This window comes from Cupressus sempervirens, chromosome 4, assembly GCF_028749045.1.
Source record: "Cupressus sempervirens isolate cs-2001-9-10 chromosome 4, ASM2874904v1, whole genome shotgun sequence".
Taxonomy (NCBI): domain Eukaryota; kingdom Viridiplantae; phylum Streptophyta; class Pinopsida; order Cupressales; family Cupressaceae; genus Cupressus; species Cupressus sempervirens.
The window spans coordinates 567,449,518-567,472,358 of record NC_143121.1 but is presented as its reverse complement, the minus strand read 5'-3'; the positions used below and the strand labels follow the sequence as shown (position 1 = coordinate 567,472,358).

The following is a 22,841-nucleotide window of genomic DNA, read 5'->3' as shown; positions in this document are numbered from 1 at the left end:
TATGGCATCAACTTTTCCTGTAATTGATTACTACGACTAAGGCAAAGGTACTCAGTCTTTCTACTTGTTATCCAAAAGGGAGAGAGTTTTAAAAGAAAAGCCACTCATGTAGAAAGGAAGCCACTGCCAAGCAAGATTTTAATTAGTCTAATAGGGAAGCAATCTCCAGCATCAAAAAAGAAGCTGCATAGTTTAGAAAGAACACATGCGTGCATGATGAAGAGACAGCTCCATACTAAATGAAGAGTAGATTCTAAAACAAATGAAGCCCATGTAGCAGTGTAAAGAGCCGCCTTACAAGAAGAACTTGCTGTTTCTGAAAAGGACAACCATTGTTTGGGGAAGTCTGAGGAAATTAGAAAGAATTCTGCACACATTGGAGGAAGCCGCCTACTTGAAAGGAGCCCACATGAGTAGTAAAAAATCACAATCATCACATTTAAAGATTTCCAATGGTGGATTAACAAAAAGGAGTCCTACAACCCAAGATTAATCTAGATCAAGAAACACCAGCAAGCGAATGCTTTTCATTGATCACCAAAACTGAAAATAGTACAATATCTTTGGCTGTTCCATCTCCATAGATAACAAATTTGTCTCTTGGAGGAGCTGTAAGGCCAAGCTAGCAGAAAGTAGAAAGAAAGTAGCCTGCAAAACTGTTGGGAACAACGTATGTATATGGAATGCCCTCTGCTTCAATAGTCCGGCGTAGTTTAACTTTCAAGTCAAACATACTCTTCATTGGCTCTGTTGCATGGTGTCTGTCCACATCAATCCCAAATTCTGATGGAAAAAACCTCTGCAAAAGATGCACGTACATTCAATTCAGGAGAACTGAACTTGGAAACCCTAGTCGTGAACGTGGGTTAAATCATAGATATGGATTGTGCCAAAGAAGACCACGCTAGCATGAAGGAAATGATAGAGATTAAAATGGGCATCCCATCCCATTTAGATTTTGATCTAGTGTGCAGTAGATTAAAAAGAAAAATGCACACACATTGAAAGAGCTCAGCTCTTCACTGGGCTTATATCCCACATTAGTGGGAATAATAATTTTTGAAATCTTTAAATACCATTTTAAGACTATAACATGATGTCTTAAGGAAAGCGGCTTTTTGAAAGCAATGTAAAGTGCGTGGGTCCATGCCAGTTGTAGGATGATGTCAGCAGGTGGGTCATCTAGAATAAATTTTAAACGGATATACAAAGTTGCTGATGTGGCGATGAGCGCCGAATTTTGACACGTGTCTTGATCTTGTGGCAGGCACTATCTTGCCACGCGAAGATGCACACCGGTTACCATAGCGAGATAGCGACCTCACGACACATGGCAACAGGCCCAGGTCGGGTGATGACATGGTGACTCTTTCAGCATGTTGAGGTGGCAGTACAAGCCAATCAAATTTGGACGCGTGGCAGAGAATAGAAGGTCATGCGGCGAGCAGGTCTCAAGATCGCACCAGATCATGCCATGTGGCACAGATCTGATGCTAGGTGCTATGTCGCTATTGAAAGTTTCTCACTAGTTACCATAGCGACATAGCATGAGCGAATCAAAGGGCGCCATGTGGCAGAAGCTGGTTGACCCGGATGGAAGGAGAGGGAAATATGAAGGCAAATAAAAATAATAATTTTTATTATTTCCCATTTTTTTGAAGTCACGTTCAGGCTTTTGAAATCAAATAAAGGATATATTCTAAAGTTTGGACTTTAGAGTATTTTAACGAGTTACAGACCTAAGCTTTCTTTCAGTCAGAGGAGTCATTTTCAAAATGATTTTTTCGGGGGTTTCCTGGAGGCAAAATAGGCAATGTTATATATCGCCGAAATCGGGAGAAGATGAAATTTCCAAATCTGGAGTCAGTTTTTGCATAGGTATCAGTCAGTTTGAGCTACACGAGGTTTTCTATCAGGTACCTAAAGCGCAACCATATTCATACCAGGAAATTCAGATTTCTTTTTTGTCAAGATAATGACCTGGATATCAGTAGAAGGCAATGGAAATGTAGTTAGGGTTGAATTTGTTCTAATTTACTCAGTAAAAACTCATTTTCACTGGCTTTTTCATGGGGCAATCAGATTTTTTGGCAAGTAAAGGGTTTTCATCATCAGGCAAGGATATTTTGCAAGTTTGTTACAGATTAATGATGAAACAAAATCAGATCAGAAGGGATGAAAGAAGAAAGAGGTTTTTCAGTTATAGAGGATTGGATTTCAAGTGGACACCTGGCAATTGCATATCAGATTCGAGAATTCATTTCTTGCTATATCTTTCTTTCTTTTTTCATTTGTAAGGGTTCCAATTTTTGTCACTGAGAAACTAGTTGTTTTCAGTTTCTGGGAAGAAAAAGTTCATTGTTGTGATACCATTGGGGATTCCAGTTTTTGCACTGTGAGACCATTGGTTCCAGTATTTTGACATGTTTCCATGACTGTGACACCATTTTCTTCAGCAGAACTCTCATGTGAACAGCATTGTAGAGATAATATAGATAGTTCTGAGATATTAGGTTGTTTCATGTTTTAATCTTATGCATCTGAATGTATAGTTTCAAGGAAAGGAATACATATGAGCAACAATTTCACTAGTTTTGCTCTGGTTCTTGTCTCTTGTCTCAGCAATCTGTAAGGCTTATGTGGTTTTGGAACAAAGATTTGAGACCCATTTGCATCCCTTTCAGGTTGTATGTTTGATGTATTTTGCTGTTGGACCAAAGGGCCAAGTAAATGCTCAATATGTTTAAACAAGGTTATTGGTTGTTTGAGAAGGATATTTTGTGAGAATGAGACCTGAATGAACACTGATGTCTGAATCACAAGGTGGTTGGACAGATCTGATGTCTGGGTATATAAGATACGCCCTGATGTCACAGATGTATGTTTTGAATTCATGGAATTGTCCAATGGATTAGGCACTGATCAGTTATAGGATCACTGGTTATACTATTGCATTTTTGAGGTTTTGTTGAATCAACATCTTTAATCAAATGAATTTCCCTTTCATGTTGAAGAGCTATAAACAGAATGCCCTCACTCAGCTTATGAATTTCATTGTTTTGCATTTAGCTACTGCAGATATATGTTATTTCATAAGTTATTATGAGAAATAAGGGTTTCTATCTGCTTTGTATTAGATTTAGTGTATGCTTTGACAACTGGTACCATATAAGGAATCTAGAGGTTCACCCGCCTAGGTTTTGCACAGCCTGAAGTGTAGGAGTATAGCCTTATAGTTGGCTTGGTGTCTGAATGGATGTGTTGATAATGGGAGTTAGCTGCCCCTAGATGCATCTTGTTCTCACCAGGGTAATTGGAAATGGGTAACGTTTTCAAACACCAACACAATGATTAGAAAATAGCAATGAAAATGATCTATATAATTGCAACTTACTTTGCTTGATCAAATCACTCTTCTTCTCAATTATTCACCTCCTATGATGGATGTTTCAAATCCTTCCTTATGCTACTTGAATCTTTGGTTTGCAATAGAACTTCCTCCTTGAACTTCTAGTATAACCCTCTAATAGAAAACATCTTCAACAACAACAATATTTTAGCAGGAATAACACCAACATCAATCTATAAATTGTTCCCTATAGGTCCTTAAATATTTATCTTTTGCCTCCTTTGATCCTTGACCACATTAGGGTTTAGGAATGTTCTAGAAATCACACTTGATCTAAATCAATGATCTAGAATCACCATTGTTCCATTATTTTCTTTCCTTTTATTTCATTGGCTTCCATTCTGTGTTGGAATCATAAACAATCAAATCACATTTACCAATAAATCTTATCAAGTCATTTTCTTGATCTTTGTAAATGTAGTTTTTTGCTCAGTGAGATTGTTGTTCATAAGATCTTGTGTCATTTTAAAGATTTATGTATCCTTTGTAAGGCTCTATAACTTTGTTGTCACTCAGTGACCTCCCTGCTTGGTTAAGCTTGATCTTCTTGGTGATGTCTCTTCTCAGTGAGTATTGGATTTCTCAAAGTATATTGAGCTTGGTTATTACTATCATACTTATACATATTTCTTCTCCTTTGCTCAGGCAGAATAGCATGGCTTGGTAACTATGTCTACTGGGCAATATCATTTGTTCTTCTCTTCTCTATCTTTTTGGCACTAATGGTCCAACATGAATCTGCAATGAGAATAACACATGAGTTGAACTTAAAATTCCATATAAGTCATCCCTTTTAGAAGTGAACTTGGGTCTCACAGGGATAATTTAATATTTTAAGCAATTGATGTCAACACCTTGGACATATTTCTTATATTTTGATTAGTGTGTCTTTAATACGATCCCAATATTATTATCATCCCAATATTATTATTATCCATCCTTTCAGAATGATCCCAATCTTGCTCAAAACTTTGACAAGATTCATATTTGAAAATGTTGATTTGAATCTTAAGCTTTTACAGTTTAAATTTTGACTAAATCTCAAAAAAATAGATTTTGAAAGCCCCAGCGAAGAAAGGATGAATTTTCAAGGCCAAAACATTAGGTCATATAACAAATTTGAGTTCACTAGTATAGGAAATATAAACCATTTACATTAGGCATCTAGATTATTTAAATAATGTAATCAATTATGTAAACAATCAACTTAGAAAAATGAAAGTGTTGTTGATCACACATGAAACTAATTAACCATGTAATCTTTGATTTTTTGGATAATGAAAAAAATGTCTTATGATTCATCAATTAATTGGACTCTTCTCTGCTTTACATATGCAGATGTAGAATTAATCTTTAGAAGTGGCAAATTCAGCCTAATGTGTGAAATTGAGTTTTAAGACATTGGAGTGGAACTAATATAAATATTATTAGTGGTGTTGACTTTCCTTGAGCTTCTAAATTTTGTTGTTACAAACACCTTTGGAAAAATCTATTGAACCATAAGAGTTATGTTCTTAGAAAATCCCTAGTTTGACTTATTTAATAATTTTAGAACAAAGATCAAAGCCAATCAAATTTGTAGTGGACTTAGGGCGATGCATGTTCATGTAACTTATATAATTATTATTTTTATAACCTTATCATTCGTTGATGAAACATGTATGATTTCAAATGAATGAGTGAATGCTCTTAAATAGAATTGTTGGGTGCTCTTGATAGCACATATATTCTACATAATGGTGGCATTCTTATGAATTTTACCAAAGATTATCCTCTCCCAAAATTACCCAAACACTATTATCCACTATTATTCTACTTACCTCTCATCCTCCAACACCCACTCATAGGCATATACCTACTAGAACCATTTCATACACCTATGTTTCTCATACCACTATTCCTTCTCATCTTAAGACCGCTTAATTATTGTATGATTCCAACATGGTTTCTTTTTCTACCATAATCTCTTTACATATTACAACTCACCCCCTTTATATTTCATCCATTATTTTCCACACTCTGCACAACACAAATATTCTGATCTCTATCTTGGATACACCGTCAAAGGAATTTGATCAACTTTAGAATATGTGGATGGGTAGATATTATATACAATCCTCCAAATTATACACATCTCATTTGTAATGGTTTTTTATCCAACTTCCCATTGACTTTATGGCATTAAGATTTGAATTTTACTATAGAAAAGAAGATCATAATGTTCATTTGCAAGATTTCAATGACACATTCCTAAATTTCTCATATAATGATAGAGGCTTAACTAAATTATTTATGAAACCCTTAAGATATTATGTCATCAAAAGTTTTCTACTATTTAGCTATGTTCTATCCATTCTTTTATTATCTATCTACAACTTTATTTTAATTATTTTATAATAATTGACTAATTTGATTAAATGTTCTCGACACAATAAGCCTATCATTGATTCTCATTCAATTTGAATATATGTATGGTAAAGTGAATCATCACCTAAATGATGATTAGTTGGGTTGAATCTTGATAGAGCACTTCAAGAGCTTTGTGGTGCTTCAAATGATTTGTCATGGACACGTGGATCAAAACTTATGGCATCTAGTGATTAGGTCTTCTAGTACTAGAAACATAAAAGATGTGTTGGACACATTTAAATGAGTTGTAAAAGGAAGTTACATATGTTGGTGTATGTTTTGAAAAATTACAGGGCATCTTGGATGGGAGATAAATTAGGCACAACTTTTTTGGATGGTGTAGACACTAAAAAATGGTTCGCATCTACGACCTTATCACCTCTTCATACTAATTCATCCCATTTTCTCATTCTACTAACTTTGATCGTTTGGCCAGATTGACCATATTTTGTCATTTGTATCCCCTTTTGTATAATTTTCATATCAACTCAGAATCATATCAAATCAACTCGGAATCACCCCAAATCAACTCGGAATCACCCCAAATCAACTTGAAATCACCCCAAATCAACTCAAAATCACTTGAAATCAGTCCTAATCAATCTGAAACATATCAAACATCTCAAATCAATCATCATTTATCTGCTCCTAGGCATTGTTGTGGCTTTCAGTGCCTTGGAAACCTATCAACTTATCAATCTTATCAATCTGACCTTAGTACTGTCATGGCTCTCAATGCTAGGTCAAAATATCATTCATGTCATTCAATCTTTGACATTGTTGAGGCTTTCAATGTCAGATCATGGAATCATCAACCATTTTAATAATATTGACAGTGTCCGTCAATGTTATTATGATCAAACCTTATCAATCAATTTCAATCCTGTAGCATTTACAATGTCGGTTAAATGTTACATATCAATTAATTCATGTCATGTGTCCTTGGCATGTTATCAATTTTGATCTATTAATTAATTTGACCATGGATTTGGTCTACCTTTTCATCATCTTATTCGATATCCATCATCGTCACATTTTTATCAAAGGATACGGTCGCATTCATTTAATCAATTTGGCCAATCATCTACTAATTTTCTCTATAGGATTAAATAACCCATAATTTAATTCTATTATTCTCACTAATTATTCTTCCTGATTATCATCCTCAATTAATTAATTTTATTAATTAATTGATTCATTATCTGCAAACCATGGAAATTTACAATTTCCTAAGTTCCATTTTCCATCATTAATTCGATTCTCTACTAATTCTTATTTTGTGGAATAAAAGAATTTTTAATTCAAATATTCCATAAAATATTTCATCATCATGACACTTGGATGTGACACCTTGTGGATTCTCCTTTGACACTTGGCTGAGATTTGTCATAATCAAATATTCTTACCTCTTACGCACGTAATTATTTGGCTTATTCGTCATAGATTCTTGATTTTAAGTGGGTTGAGGAATCTTATGACGCGTCATAGATTCTCTTCCAAATTTGACTCTCGTGTGTCATAGAATCTTACTTTTGGCATATTCTATCATCTGCGTCATAGAAATTATTATTACCTCTTACGCATGTCCCTATTTGGCTTATTCGTCATAGATTCTTTGCTTTAAGTGGGTTGAGGAATCTTATGACGCGTCATAGATTCTCTTCCACATTTAGCCAAATTTGACTCTCATGTGTCATAGAATCTTACATTTTGCATATTCTCAACCTACATGAAAATTATAAAATGAACACTCTTTCTCTCATTTTGGGTCCTTGAAAGCTAGAATGCTGAAGTCTTGAGTCCTTGAATCTTTGAGTTTTTGAGTCTCTACTAATTTGCATTTTGCATTCTCTCTCTCACATAAAATCACACTTCAAGTATTCTCATGGCATTATCCACATCATAGCTTTTGGCTTCAATCTTGTGTGCACTATAGGCAAATTGGAGCTACAATCATTTGGAGAAGAAAGAAGAACATGGGAGCTACAAACGGAAAAGGGAGTTTTTGATTATGTTTGCTTTCTTTTGTTTAGTTTGGCTTTCATGGTAGACTAGTGGCTGCTAATATATGTTGATTGAGTTTGTGATTTTCTCATAGTATGTTATGCATTTAACCCATTTTTCTAGTCCTACAGATGGTTTCATGCATTATATCTCTTATATATTAGGTGTATGTGATGGAAGTTGAGTATAAGAGTACTATATCTATAGAGTTGCCCCAACATCTCTAAGTGTTGATACTCTTGTGAGAAGTTTTCTCTACAATTATATTTTATTGTCTTATTTATTTTAAAATAATATATTGGATAATTTCTGAATTGTGGGACTTTTTGTGAAATTGGTTTCACTGCATAAATCACTATATTGTGGTATTTATGTTTATTTATTTTAAAGTTCTATAACTCTTGTAACTATTTAAAGAGTTTTTCTTAAGCTCTATCTCAAGATTATTATAGGAAGTTGATATGTTAGCCTAACTTCTTTACAAACACTTTTGTATGAGAACCATCAAGGAACTAAACACTGTTGCACACCAAACATCTTTTCCATAAGTTTTCTTGGGATATTTGTTGAGGAAAATAACTACCACCAAGAAAAACTCACCATGATCATTATAAGAAAACCATCTAACATTGTAAAAGATCAAAGTGGCAATAAAAGTACTACAATGGCTATATATATGACCAAAAAAAAATTCTCAAACCAATAAAATTTATTCCAATAGAGAAATCTTCACAACAAAGCCATGAATTAATCATTTGGCATTGCAAAAGAGAAAATTGGAAACAAAACTACTTCAATGACTGTGTGTGTAAACAATTTTTTTTAATCTCAAACCAATAGAAGTTATTCTAATACAAAATTCATCACACCAAAGGTAGTAGAAATGAGTCTCTAGGATACATCTTTTTTATGGTGAGAAATGAGGCATAAGATATGTGTGCAATTTTATTCTCTCATCATACATCGATATACACATATTTTACATTTATTTAATTAAAATTAAACACAAATTTATGTTAATCTATCCTTGTCACACATTTAATCTAAATTAATTTATATTGATTAGCTTGGATTAATCAACAAACAAAAACAAGGGAAACATATACATTAGATGACATGTTTGGCTATGGTCAACAAAATCCTTTAAAATTCCATTTCCATTCCAAAGCACGTTTAGCGTGTTATATTTACAAAACCTTTGAAATATAGTAGGTGGGTAATGGTGGATTGAAGGTCAGGATAAAACAAAGACATCTTCAAATACATACCCACTTTTGAGCTTTTTATAATTGGATCAGCTGAAATTCACAATAGGATATATTGTAAAGAGAAGCTTCCAAAGAAGGTAAGGACAATAAAGACGAGCTATAACCTTTTGACATAGCATTGTAAAGTGAATGAAAGGGACCCTTTCTTAGTTTTCTCTCTTCCATTAAATATTTGCTAATACACAAGTGGAAGAAAGCATAGATCTTGACTATAACTTGGAAGGATTGATGATTTTCACCACCTTGGGAATATAAATTTTAGTTAGATTTCCACACCATAAATGATTTGGGTTTACCTCATTTTTGTCTACCACTTTCTTTGTCTCGTAGCTCTTGGCTTTGGGCTTGGAACCTAACACTGATGTTGATATTATTGTTGTTTTTTCATGGAGAAGAGATCAAGTTGCCTTAATTTACAAGTAGTTAAATTTTTAGGTGTGGTCAAAGGAAAAATATTTTAGATGTTGGAATAAGATCACACAACTTAGTGTAAGTGGGATGTGTTTCTAGATTTACACTAAGGGCTCATGTGATCTAAATTACTAAGCATTTTGAAGTGCAGATGGAAATAGGAAATCATTCAACCTTTAAATGGGTTTATTTGACATTTAATTTGAGTTTTCAGGTCTATTACTAGAGAGGGCCGGGTGGTCAAGAGTAGATATCGTAAAAGGCTCGTCATGATAAGCATGCCAAGTTCAATGATTATTAATTTGAATTTTAGTTTATTTGGATAGGCGATGTTATTTTTATACCTAAAATTCTTGTCATTGTCTTAGGATCTCAATTTCTAGCCCATCCTTATAATTGGTAGTTCTAAGATATTATGTGGTATTTTGAACTTCTTTCATGAATATATAATCTTTCAGGTGGGACTCTATTAGGTGAAAATTTAGTAGTAAACAAGATAATGCCCTATTAAATTAATATCTTATGTTAGGCAATTAGTTTATTATGTTAACAAATAACATGATGATCAATTTAAGCATTGTATGGAGTACCGTTCAATTGAAATGTTTGTCAAATCAAATTGTTGTAACGTATTATATTACTATCAAGTTTATTTGCTTATAACTATGTGGTAATTATATATCCATTTTTTCCACTTCTTCTCATATATTGATATAGGAAGGATATTTCAAATGCTTACTTCATTTCAAGGACCAAAAAGACCATAATATAACCAACTATTGCTGTAATTATCAATTAATCACCATAAACTAGAAAAAAAAATTGGAATAAAACTCTAATGGGTTAGTGAATGAATTGGAATCTATATTTTTCAATGATAATCACATGTTGATGTTTTTATTTGATGTACATAGTAAGTCATTCACCTAGGTTCTAGACATTCATATTACTTAATTTTACTTGGAGACCACATATGAAATTTCTCACTTTTGATGGTGGTAAGTTTTCCACCTAAAGTTTCACTTCCATCTTTAATGGGCTTATCAATTTATCCAATTTTAACCCTTTTTTTTATTGTGTCGCACAAACACCTTTCCACCTTTGACCATGATCCACCTTTACTAGATGTGTGGCACAAACATCATTCCACTTTGGAGAGTGACCCCCTCTAATGGATATGTGAAACCTTCTTTATTTCATCTTATGTAGATGATAAGTGATTAAGACACATGTCATAATATAAATGATATGCTTTATAGAATCAAATTGTGTACAAAATAGTTTTACACTTGATGCAAAAGAGTTGTGTACGATATGATTCCAAAAGCATATCATTTACATTGTAATGGATTGCTGAAATATACTATCATTACTTTTCATAATCTTATGCACTCCTATGTTCTCACCTTGGTTTATTTAATCATAAGGCCTCCTTTGTAATATCATTTCAATAGATTCATTGAAGTCAACGAAGTTAATTAATCTATTACATTAAAGTGGCGAGAATGTAGTTTATTCTTGTCATATTTACTCTCTTTCATTTTTATGTTTTGCATCTTGGGTGGCCAACTTCATGGCCAAATATTACACCACAAGATACATTGAACCTACAAAAGCTGCTATAAATAATAAATATAAAAAAAAATAGATAAATACAAAATAAAATATTTTTTGTTAATGTCAAATTGATCTCGAACTTTCAATAATCCTGCACCCTCTAAGCTATCATTATTAATTAATGCTTATAGTTTAAAGTGTGGCAACCAAACCTCCCTTATTAATAATTTGATCCTAAAACTCTATTAAAATAGTGGGTATGAAAATTTTACTAGTATAACTTTTAACTATTTTATCTCCATCTTTAAACAAGACTGATACAATACAGCCTTATGTTCCCATATACACCATGTAGTGTCCTTGATGCATTTCAACTACCTCTAGTCTCCTATTAATCATATTATTAGTCAATCCAAATAAATCTTTGGAAAATAAACTATTTATTCTGTAATGCCTATTTGTAGTTTAGTTTATCTTTCTTGTAGGCTTCCAAGAGTAAACCTAAGTCTAGGAGGAGTGGATATAATGCCTAACCCTAGTAGACTTTTCCTATTGGATTATCAAATTCCAGTAGGCCTATTTTATGATTATGTTTTATGATCATCGGTGCTTGGCTACCGAATTTGATTAAATTTTATTTCATGCTCATTTGATTTATGTGATGAGTTACTTAGTTATTTCATGTGTTCATGATTATTTCTATGATGATATATGCATGTTCATACATTGATTTTGATTATTGCATGATGATAGTTAGATGGATTATTTATATGTGGTTTCTATGGTTACTTACCCCATACTTGCATGTGTATGGTGTACATATATGTTTTATTTTATGATTGATGTTCCTAATGTGGTTGAGGGATGGAGTCGTAATCACCTTCAAGGTCTACGTAATGTACCACTCTCTGCTATTACCTAGTTAGTTTGTAATATATGAGTATGTACATGGATTTAATGCAAATTTTAGGTACTGGGTACCAACTTCCCTAAATTTTTAGGATGAGCATACCCTATTGCAGTATCTCAATGGTATAAGTGGGGAGATAACTCTTGAGTCCAGATCCTAACCTAAGCCAATTGTCCTAGAAAGTAGGACAAGTATCTGAGTTTTTACCCATTTGAATTTATCAAGTGATGTGAATTCGTGATTTTGACCTTGAAGTTTGATTATGTTCTTTGTTTCAGTTGAGTTGTCGTATTTAGTTTTGTGGGTCTGGTGTGATTTTTTCAGTTATAATCAAATCAAGTTAAAAGATAATTTAATGATTTAATTTAATGGAATTTTTATAAAGAAAATTTAATATTTAATTAATCAAGAAATTAATTAAATAAAAGAATTAAATTTAAATATTTTATTAAAGTTCTAATTTTGGCGTATTTATATTTATTTAATTTAATAATTATTATTTAAGAGTTTTATTTAAATAATAAACTCTAAATAATATTATCAGTTAAATTAATAAATATATTACTTAAAACATCTCATGATTTAATAAGAGAGATAAAACATTAATTTAATAAAGCTTATTTTAATTAAATTGCATAAATCTTGTGCATGAAATTAAAATAATAAAGGATAAAGGCTTTTCATATGATTGCACAACCAAAGCCCTGATTTGTGGGAAAAGCTCTTTATTAGGAAATTGGAGTTCACTTCTACATACACAAGTTTGGAGGAGCTAATTTCTAAGAAGAGGGTTTTCGAAAGGAAGGAAATTCTTGTGTGTTTTGTGTGTTTGTTGTTTTAGCATCAAATTTAGGTAGGATCTTGTGGGTATGTGCAGTATTGCTCATTCTTGATTTCTTTTCCTTCTCCATGTTTGTGAACCTATTTTCAAAATTGAATTGAATTTGAAACCCTTGAATGTGATTTTATCATTCCTCATTTGAGAAACCTCTATTTATGAACTGATCCTGAAACCCTTGTTCGTGATATTATTGTTCTTCATTGTGAAATCATCTGTATGTAAATTAGAAAATTGAAATCCTTGTATTGAAATTTTTGCTCTTCATTTCTTGAAAACAATCGGTGAATGAATTTAGTTTTGAAACCCTTATTCAATGGATTTGAAGGGTTGTTTTGAATTGTTAAATCAGGTTGTGGATTTTGAAAAGAAAATCAATTTTTTAAAAAGTTTTTTGTTTGTTTGATCTGGGTTTCTATACTAGGGTTATGTTGGAGAATTTATCAAAAAAAAAAAAAAAACTAATGTAATTACATAGTAATTTGTAATTACTATATAATTACATTAGTAAATATTGAAAAAGGAGGAATCCAAATTTAATTGAGAGGGGCATCGCGTTTTGTGGTTTTTATTAAAAAAAAAAATATTTTTAGGCAGGTGGGGGCCACCACCCCCTACCCCCCTTTCTCTCCTCCCTGTGTTTTACCGAGGGGCGATCTAGTTATTGTTGTTGCACAACATGTACTACTGCAGTACATAGTATTGTTGCTGCGACAACTTTACTCTCGGTTATTATTATATAGTTTAGTTAAATATTATATTATTATTATTAATTATGATTATTAATAAATTTAAAATTATTTATTAATAGGTGTAGTTTTTATATTAATAACTAATATTAATTTCTATTTTTATTAATATATATTTTAGAATGATAAAAAAAAAAATTTAGATGATAATTTCAAGTGGATTGGAAATGAGGTTTCAAAGTTACATCAATTGGGTTTAATTTAAACTAATTGTTTTAAACCTAATGTTGATTTATCTAAATGAACATGATGAATTTTAGGGATACATTCTTAAATAGAGTACGAGACATGGAAACCTAAAAACCTTTAGTGAACCTTGAACTATTATGTTTTCAAAACTAAAAGGATTATGAAACTTAATGGTACAATTTTATATGAAAATGATTTGTAACACTAGGGAAATTTTATGATTTGAAAACCTTAGTAGTTATCATACTTTGAGAAGACAAAAACTGTAATGTGTATGTTTACTAAACTATTATGTTTTGATAATGAATTGAACTATGAAACAATGTTTAAACAACTTTATATGAATTATTGAATTGTCTAGGATTCTAGTGAACATAGAAACCTTAGTGAATTTGGCAACTAGAGAAATGGAAACTAAAACTCTGATTGAGACCGAAAACATTATGAACTGTGATATTTGGAAATGAAAATGAAAGCTAAAAACCATAGTGAAAATTAAACCTTTGTGTTTTCAAAACCAAATGTATCGAGAAAGTTACATTGTATGTACCATATGCGATGTGTGATTTACTAATGTTTGGTTTTGGGGTTGACTTATCTTTGACTAGTAAGGTTGTATTACCAGAGGCTTGGGGGTTTTATTCTGTGATGATAATATGGCTTATTTTTTGTTACGATCTTTTATACCCGCCCATGGTAATGTGTCATGCATGTTCTATGAGGAATTTGTTCAAATGACTGTTATTGCTTTCCATTATCTCTTGTGTAGAACTAAAGTGAATGGTGTGACTTTTCTAGTATAACCTTTTGAGTCTTCAATTAGTTATCTTTGGATTGCTTCCTAGTTTCTTGTATAGGACTGAGGTGATTATGTGATTTGTTCTTGGTGATGTCATGTTATGATGTAGATTTGGTTTATGTGTAGTTGATTTTGGATTAGTCCTATTAGGATGATTGTATTGGTGGAATCTATAATTAAGATCAGTTATATTTTAGTACTTTCCATTTTCTTGTTTAAGAATTGATGTGTGGTTTTTGGTCTTATAATACCTTCTACTTTTGTTGAGCTTAGGGTAGGTTATATGTATGTCATGTTGGGATGTGGCTTGCAATGGAGGCTGAAGCCCAGAGAGGTTTCCTGGGTAACCCATTGTAGCTTATTATAATAAGTGATAACATTTCATTAAATGGGTTAAAATAAATTAATAAGATAAGGTGCCACATAAAGTCACTAGGGGTCTAAAGTCCGAAGGGACTATCAGGGTAACCTTAGAGTTGACTTGTTAGTATGTCTTGTTTGTACGAAAGGATATTGGTGCTGCATAGAGACACTAAGGGGTCGGAGTCCATAGTGGTTGCAAGGGTAACCTTAGAGTTGGCTCATGTGATGACACTTGCCCACTTTCATAGTAGATTTCCTACATCTCATTGTTGCCTCTGCGATTAGTTGATACTTGTGCCTTGGTACCCTTTGAGATAGTTTTCTTTCAAGTGTTTCCTTGACCTAGATGTTGGCTATGACTTGTGTTTTGATATCCATAGGGGACTTGAGTTTATCTCCTTAGTGCGGTGGGAGTGGGCCATTTAGGTTCCATGAGGTTGGGTCGTAGTGCATATTTCTTATACCTTTGAGATCCGACCGTTGGATGCCATTGCTAGATGTATCTGTGCAATTGATCCTTTCTTTTTAACCTTCTATTTTTGTTGGATGATTATTCTCTTTTATATTGTACTTGATTATCAAAGATCTTGTGAGATTTTGTACTTGATTATCAAAGATCTTATGAGATGTTGTATATTATTGATGATGTATATTCTTTGAGCTTATCATACCATGTGACTTGTACATTAGATGATTAAACATTTATAACTATTGCCAAGTGACATCTTATATAATTGTATATTGCTTAAATAGATTTGTACTTGTAATAATTCTATGATGTGGATTTTGGTTATGTGTTAGATTTAATTTTAATTAAACTTAAATGTGATTCAATGTCATGGAACCCTTAAGAATTTTAATTTGTTTTATGTTATGTGTTTATGTGTATGTTATTACTTCTGCTATATTATATATGTAGTTGTTATGTTATTATCTTTTAAAAAAAATTGTTTGGAAAACTTAGTGAAATTTTAGGTTAATTTATTTTGGGTTTGCTAGTGGGGTGTTACATATTCGTATTTACTCATCAAGTAACTTGTTCTTTATCTCCTACACTTGAGGAGGATCCATTACTATTTTTATCCATAGCTTTGTTATCTTCAACTAGCTATATGGTTGATATCAAACACACTTAGAGTTGTTTATGTCACATCACCCTCAATATAAATGATTACTTATAGTGGTATATATTTTCCATCATGCATATACCTCACAAAGAATATAGACAACTCTTTTATACTCCTGATAATATTTACCATATCAAGCAAGAACTTACAACACAATGATAATTTGTGAGCATCTTATATGAGAGGTCTTGTGTTTGAATCTACTCAAGCTTAACACATCATAATAATCAGTACCAATAAATAATAATACTTAAATTAATCTAGGCTTTGACCCATTAATGATAAAAAAAATATTTATTATATCATCTACCCTACAAGAATATAGTAAACTCTTTTATATGCTTAATATCTACCATTGCACAACTAAAGGCCACTCCTTAGATCTATATAATGCTACTAAGAATGCTTCCAATGTAATCACAAATTTACAATTAGATCAAGATACCTTAAGTATTTATATTTCTAGTCAATACATGAAATAATAATACACCTCTCTTTGAGACACACCAACCTATGATAATGCAATATGTGTACGCTTATCACAATATTTTCATTAATTTTGTGCTTTTATTGACACAATGAGGATGATAACTAGTGCCAAAAGATCACCAAACTATCCCATAATCTCGCTGAGGTGTAAAATGTGGAAGCAAAACAACCAAGAGACAACACAAGGAAGGAGGGAATAATAAATCTTTCATTTATTCATCAAATTCATCATACATGCCCGATTGTGAGGCCTTCTAGGTTATGACCAATACAAGATTAAGTTACACATAAAACATCCTCTAGGATGCAAGATCTATGATCTCTTACTCTAATTACCTCTCCTTCCCTCTCTTGTCCAAACCTAGACTAAGATCCTCTATTTATACTTGCCCAAAATGACTTAGACAAGTTTCCAGATCATCACATTGAAGAAGGATGACCATATGATGATCTACAAGAATCCCAATGATTGATCCATACATTAAATTATGACCAAGAATTAAATACAAAAGTTGGCTCTCAAATAAGAACTAGACAAAAAACTCAATGAAATAAGAATAATACATCACTGAATAACAACCACAAAAAGGTCACTAAGGCACCTAGTGAACACAAAATAGAAAACACTTGGTGAATAAGGAACTTAAGCCACTTGGTGAATGAATACAAGTGAGGCACAAAAAATGAAGTTATCGAGAAAGTTCATAGTGATAATTGAACACATATCTACCAAGCAAGATAATAAGGCAACCCAAGATACTCTTGCATTAGATGACCGAGGTTGAAAAGAAATGATTCTCCTGAATCATGAGTGTGCCACAACCTGAGTTGAATCCAACTCAGATTCAAAAATCCACATAGCATCTTCAACTAGCCTATTCTTCTACTTTACCAAATACTCAAAGTAATCCTTTCCTCTCACACTCTTACCCACTTTCTGATGCAAGATCTGCTCTATCACTGAATATTGTCAACTCATCATTAGATTCATGCTACTTGTACAAATAAACAACATTGAATATAGGAGATATATCCATGTCATTAGGCAACTCAACTTCATAAGCATTACCACTACCAAATTTCCTCGAGATTTCACAAGGATCAAATTTCTTCATTTTTAGCTTACTACATGTGCCAACATGAAATCTACCTAGGTTCTTCAAATGAACCATTACCTCATCATCAACTTCAAAAACCATATGTCTTCTTTACTTATCTACATTCTCCTTGTATTTTTTATTACTCTATTCAAATTTATGTTTCACTTCCTCATGCAAAGACTTCATAATTTAGAAAATTCATCAACTTCAACACTTCTCTTCTCTTAGCCAAAAATATCCCTCAAATTTGATATTCCTTTAGGCTAGATATTCCTATATCAATATCAAATGGTGCCTTTCCAATACCTCTATTCACACAATTATTATACGCAAACTCTGCTTATGCCAATACTAAATCCCAATTACTCAGTTTACCTCCAACTAAGCATCTCAAATAATTAGCCAAGCTTTTTTTCACAATATCTATTTGTCCATCTACCTATGGATGAAATGTAGAATTGAACTTCAACTTTGTGTCCATCTTTTTCCAGAAAGGCATCCAAAAATAACCAACAAACTTACTATCTTGGTTAGATACAATACTCCTTGATAATCCATGCAATCTAACAACCTCTTTAAAGAAAATTGCATCAAAATCTACTACATCAGATGTATTTTTACATGGTATGAAATGTACCATCTTGGAAAATCTATCAACAAATACAAATACAAAATCATACCCTCTTGTTGTCCTCGATAAGCCAAGAACAAAATCCATACTAATATCACTCCAAGATTTCTCAAGAACTAAAATAGGTGTATGCAATCCAGCATTATGACTTACACCTTTTAGAACTTGATAAACTCCACAACTCCTTAAAAACTTATGAAGATCCTTATACAACTATGGCCAATAATACTTTTTTTTAAAGAAAATCCAATGTCTTATCAATACCAAAATGTCCAACCAATCCACCACTATGTTTCTCCTTAATCAAATTAACTCTCATAGATCCCCTCAGTAGACATAATAAAATTACTTTGAACAACATACCTTCTTGAATGAATAATCTTCATACTTACTTGGTTGATCAGGTACTAGTGCTTTGCACTCTATCCACACCTCAAAAAAATTAGGGTCAGTTTCATACAAATTCTTTATCTCATCAAAGCTAAGAACATCAACTTTCATTTCAATTAACAAATATCTTCTTCTTCTTAATGTATGTGCAACTTGGTTAGATACTCCACTCGTATGCTTGATCACAAATGTGAAACTCTACAAGTACTCAACCCACTTCATATGTCTCGAATTCAACTTATGATGACTCCCCAAATACAATAAAGCCTTATGATCAATATACAACACAAACTCCTTAGGAATCAAATAATATCTCCACTTCTTCAAAACTTGAAAAATATCATAGAACTCTTGATTATACACATACTACTTATTTTTTAGCATAATTCAATTTCCCACTAAAGAAAGTAACATGTTTTCCTTCTTGACTTAACACAACTCCAATCAGACTACCACTTGCTTCACACTCAACTTGAAATACTTTATTAAAATCAGACAAAGCTAACACAAGTAATTGAATAACTATTTGTTTCAAACTTTCAAAAATCTTATCAGCTCTATGTGTCCACTTGAAATCCTTTTTGTCTCCTCTCAATCTTTTAGTCACAACATTACAAACCAAACTGAAATTTCTAATGAACTTTGTATAGAAACTTTCCAATGCATGAAATGATCTTAACTCACTCACATTCTCAGGTGCAGGCCACTCAATAATTTATTTAGCCTTCTCAAGGTCCCAAATACACAATTCCCTCGTTTATGAATGGACATTTCTTTGAGTTAATAAACAAATTTTCATCTTTCAATCTCTGTAACACTTGTTTAATATGTGAAAGATGTTCTTCCTTACTCTTATTGAATATCATAATGTCACCCAAATAGACAATCACAAACTGACCCAAGAATTTCTTCAATACTTCATTCATCAACCTCATGAGAATACTTGGTGCATTACTCAAACCAAAAGGTATAACCAACCATTCATACACACCTTATTTTGTCTTGAAAGTAATCTTCCACTCATTACCTTCTCTAATTATGATATGATGATACCCATTTTTCAATTCAATCTTTTCAATATATCTTTTTCCAGTCAAGCAATCCGTAATATCATCTATCATTGACATAGGAAACCTATACTTCACTATTATCTTATCATTAGCTTTGGAATTAGTACACTTTCTCCACTCACCATTTTTCTTAGGTGCCAATACAACAAGTACAACACATGGACTCAAAATCTCTCTAATCAAACCTTTTTGTGATAATTCCTACACTTTAAGTTCTTCATTCTCAATAGGTGTCAATATATACAAAGTTTTGTTAAAAAAACTAACTCTATGAATTAGGTCCATGCAATGAATTATACTTTAGGCTAGTGGTAAACCATTAAGTACATTCACTAAAATAATCCTTTGATACTCAGTGAAAAACTTTTCAACTTCTACTAGAACTTGATTAATACTAGCATTACTCGATGCACTAGAAATCACAAAGAAACAAACCTATTCTTTCCTCACATCTTCCACAAATTGATTTCCATTAACCATGCAAACCTATTTTGTGGTAAAATGATTTTAATTAGGTGCCTCTATCAAAGCTAATAATACTTATCTTTTCCCATTTCCCCATATTGTATATTGATTCAATCTACCATTAAGCAACAACTATCTTTCATACTACTAGGGTCTACCCAAAAGTATATGACAACAATCCATAGGAATAATATCACACATAACTTCATCATAGTAATTCTCAATCTTGAATTTCACAAGACATTTTTCACTTACTTGTAACCTATTCTCATCCTTGATCCAAGCAACTTAATAGGGTTTAGGATGCCTGGTCCTCTATAATTAGAGCTTATTAACTAGTTCCTCTGATGCCAATTTTTTTGAACTACCATTGTTAATGATCACCTTAAAATTTTTTCCTATAATCTTGTATCCGGTCTTGAAAAGACTTCTCCTTAGGAGGGATTATTAATTAATTTTCTCATTACAAAAAGTTTTTCTTACCATCAAATTTTCCCCCTTTTTAGGTCCATCCCATGGACTCAAAAATTCTCCCTAGACCAAAGAACTTCTCCTACTACTTTCATCTTTCTTCCTGGAATAATTACATTTGAAGTCTTTATGTCCTTCTCCACATTTATATTAGATTGTGGTGATTGATCAGAAAAGTATTGTACATACTTCATAAATTCTTTGGGGCTCGGGGCATTGCCCCATAAAACAAAATTTGGGCCCTATTTTATCAAGATTTTGGGCCAACATGTAATTATTAATTATAACCCTAAATCAGTAAAAATACTTGTATAAAAGAGCTTAGAGTTAGGGATTTTTTTTTTATAGTTGTGATGCGAAAATTGGTTCTTGGAGTGGTATTGAGCTGTAAGAGATTACAAATTGTAATTAGGTTGTAATCACTAGATCATAATAATATTGGACTTGTTGTTTGGTGGATGTAGCCAAGGATTGGGTGAACCATGTTAAATCTTGGTGTCTTGTGTTCTTTTCTGTGTGATCTATTATTTTCTGATATTGTTTATATTTGCATGTAATTGTTATTTCTATCTGCGATTTATTCCTAACAATTCAAAACATGTTTCATGAAATTATTCTCTTCCATAACCCCTCAGTAAGAACTACCTCTTCCTCGGCAAGAACTACCACCTTTCTACTTGGTCTTCTCTTTCTCACCACTTTTCCACTTGCTTTTACCCTTATCTTGCACATATTTTATCCATAAGATGAACCTCTACCTATTTGAAATCTTCCCTATCTACCTCTTTGTCTTTGTTCATACTTCTTTATCAAGATCTCGTCATCTTTCAAGACATTTTGATAGGCTTCTTCCACACTATCCAATTTTACAAAATTGATCTCATTTTGAATTGTAGTTCTCAAACCATTCATATATCTAGCCACCTTCTCTACCTCATCATCCACATGTCTAGATCTAATATCTAATATGTATAACTTATTAGTATACTCTTTCAAACACATATCCTTTTGCTTCAAATTCAACATCTTCCTCAACAAGTTGACCTAGCAATCAACGAGGAGAAACTTCTTCTTCAATTTGGTTGTAATTCCAACCCCTACTTGAATTTTTTCTTGTATTGCTAGATTCTTTTAGGCCAGTTTTTTTATTATGTTTTATGATTAAGTAGTGTTGGTTTACCAAAATTGATTAATTGTATTTCATATTCAGTTAATATATGTGTTGAGTTACTTTAGTACTTAGTTATTTACATTATCACATGATTGTTTTGATTATGATATATATGTTCATTTAGTGACTTTCAGTTAGTTGTTGATGTTAGTTAGTGAATTATTTATACACATTTCTATGGATACTTACCCTATACTTGAATGTGAATGGTGTGCGTGCATGTTTTCTTTATGTTTGACATTTCTAATGTTATTTAGGAAGGGACTCGTAGTCACCTACTAGTTGAGATCTACATGATGCACCACTTCCTGCCATTGCCTATGTTGGAAATCTAATTGAAAAGATCATTGTTGAAGATCAAAGAGGGAGATTGTTGCAAAGAAGGAAGTTGATTGATAAAGAATATTTTCAATCATTGTTTTGTATTGATGTCAAACTTGCTATTTGTAGGAATGAAAACTACTTATAAGATACAAGAACTATCACTTAGCTGATTGATGAAGAGGATTTAATCAACAAGATGTAACAAGAGCACCTAAGGAAAAGGTTGAGTTATGGTTTTGTAATGAAGTGCAAGGATTAATTAAGACAATGGTAAGAGATGAATTGATAGTATACTGGAAGATACAAATGTTGTCCACACTTAGAAACATTGGAGAAGTAAGTTGTAACAAGGTTGACTATAAAGTTTAACTAAGTTCATCAGTAAGTATCGAGCAAGCAAGTTCAAGCCAAGCAAATTTTCAGTTGGAGCTAAGAAAATGAAAAATCTAGTGTGTGTCGAGTGAACTTCAAGTGCTAAGTGAAGTTCAATTGCCAAGTGATATAGGAGTTAAGCAAACAGAAAGCTTAGTGGATGCCGAGTGAATCCATAGTAGGTGTTGAGCATCAGTAAAATGTAGTTGATGTTGAGTAACATAGTGTGTGCCAAGCACCAGAATTTCAATAGTGTCGAGTTGCTGCATTATTTTAAAAGTCAATGATTTGCTAGATTTGAGCCAATAAAGTTGTTACCTAGACT

General features: G+C 32.3%; 1 protein-coding gene across 1 annotated transcript in view; it reads right to left on the bottom strand.

The window, feature by feature from the left end:
• Nucleotides 1-622: 622 nt before the first annotated feature.
• LOC149562468 (isoflavone reductase homolog A622-like) overlaps nucleotides 623-22,841 on the bottom strand; it is a 61,386-nt gene continuing 39,167 nt past the window's right edge. Inside the window, exon 2 of the mRNA XM_089827984.1 lies at nucleotides 623-799. Within this exon, the coding sequence (XP_089684110.1) occupies nucleotides 623-799 (177 nt within the window). The remainder of the gene's footprint in view (nucleotides 800-22,841) is intronic.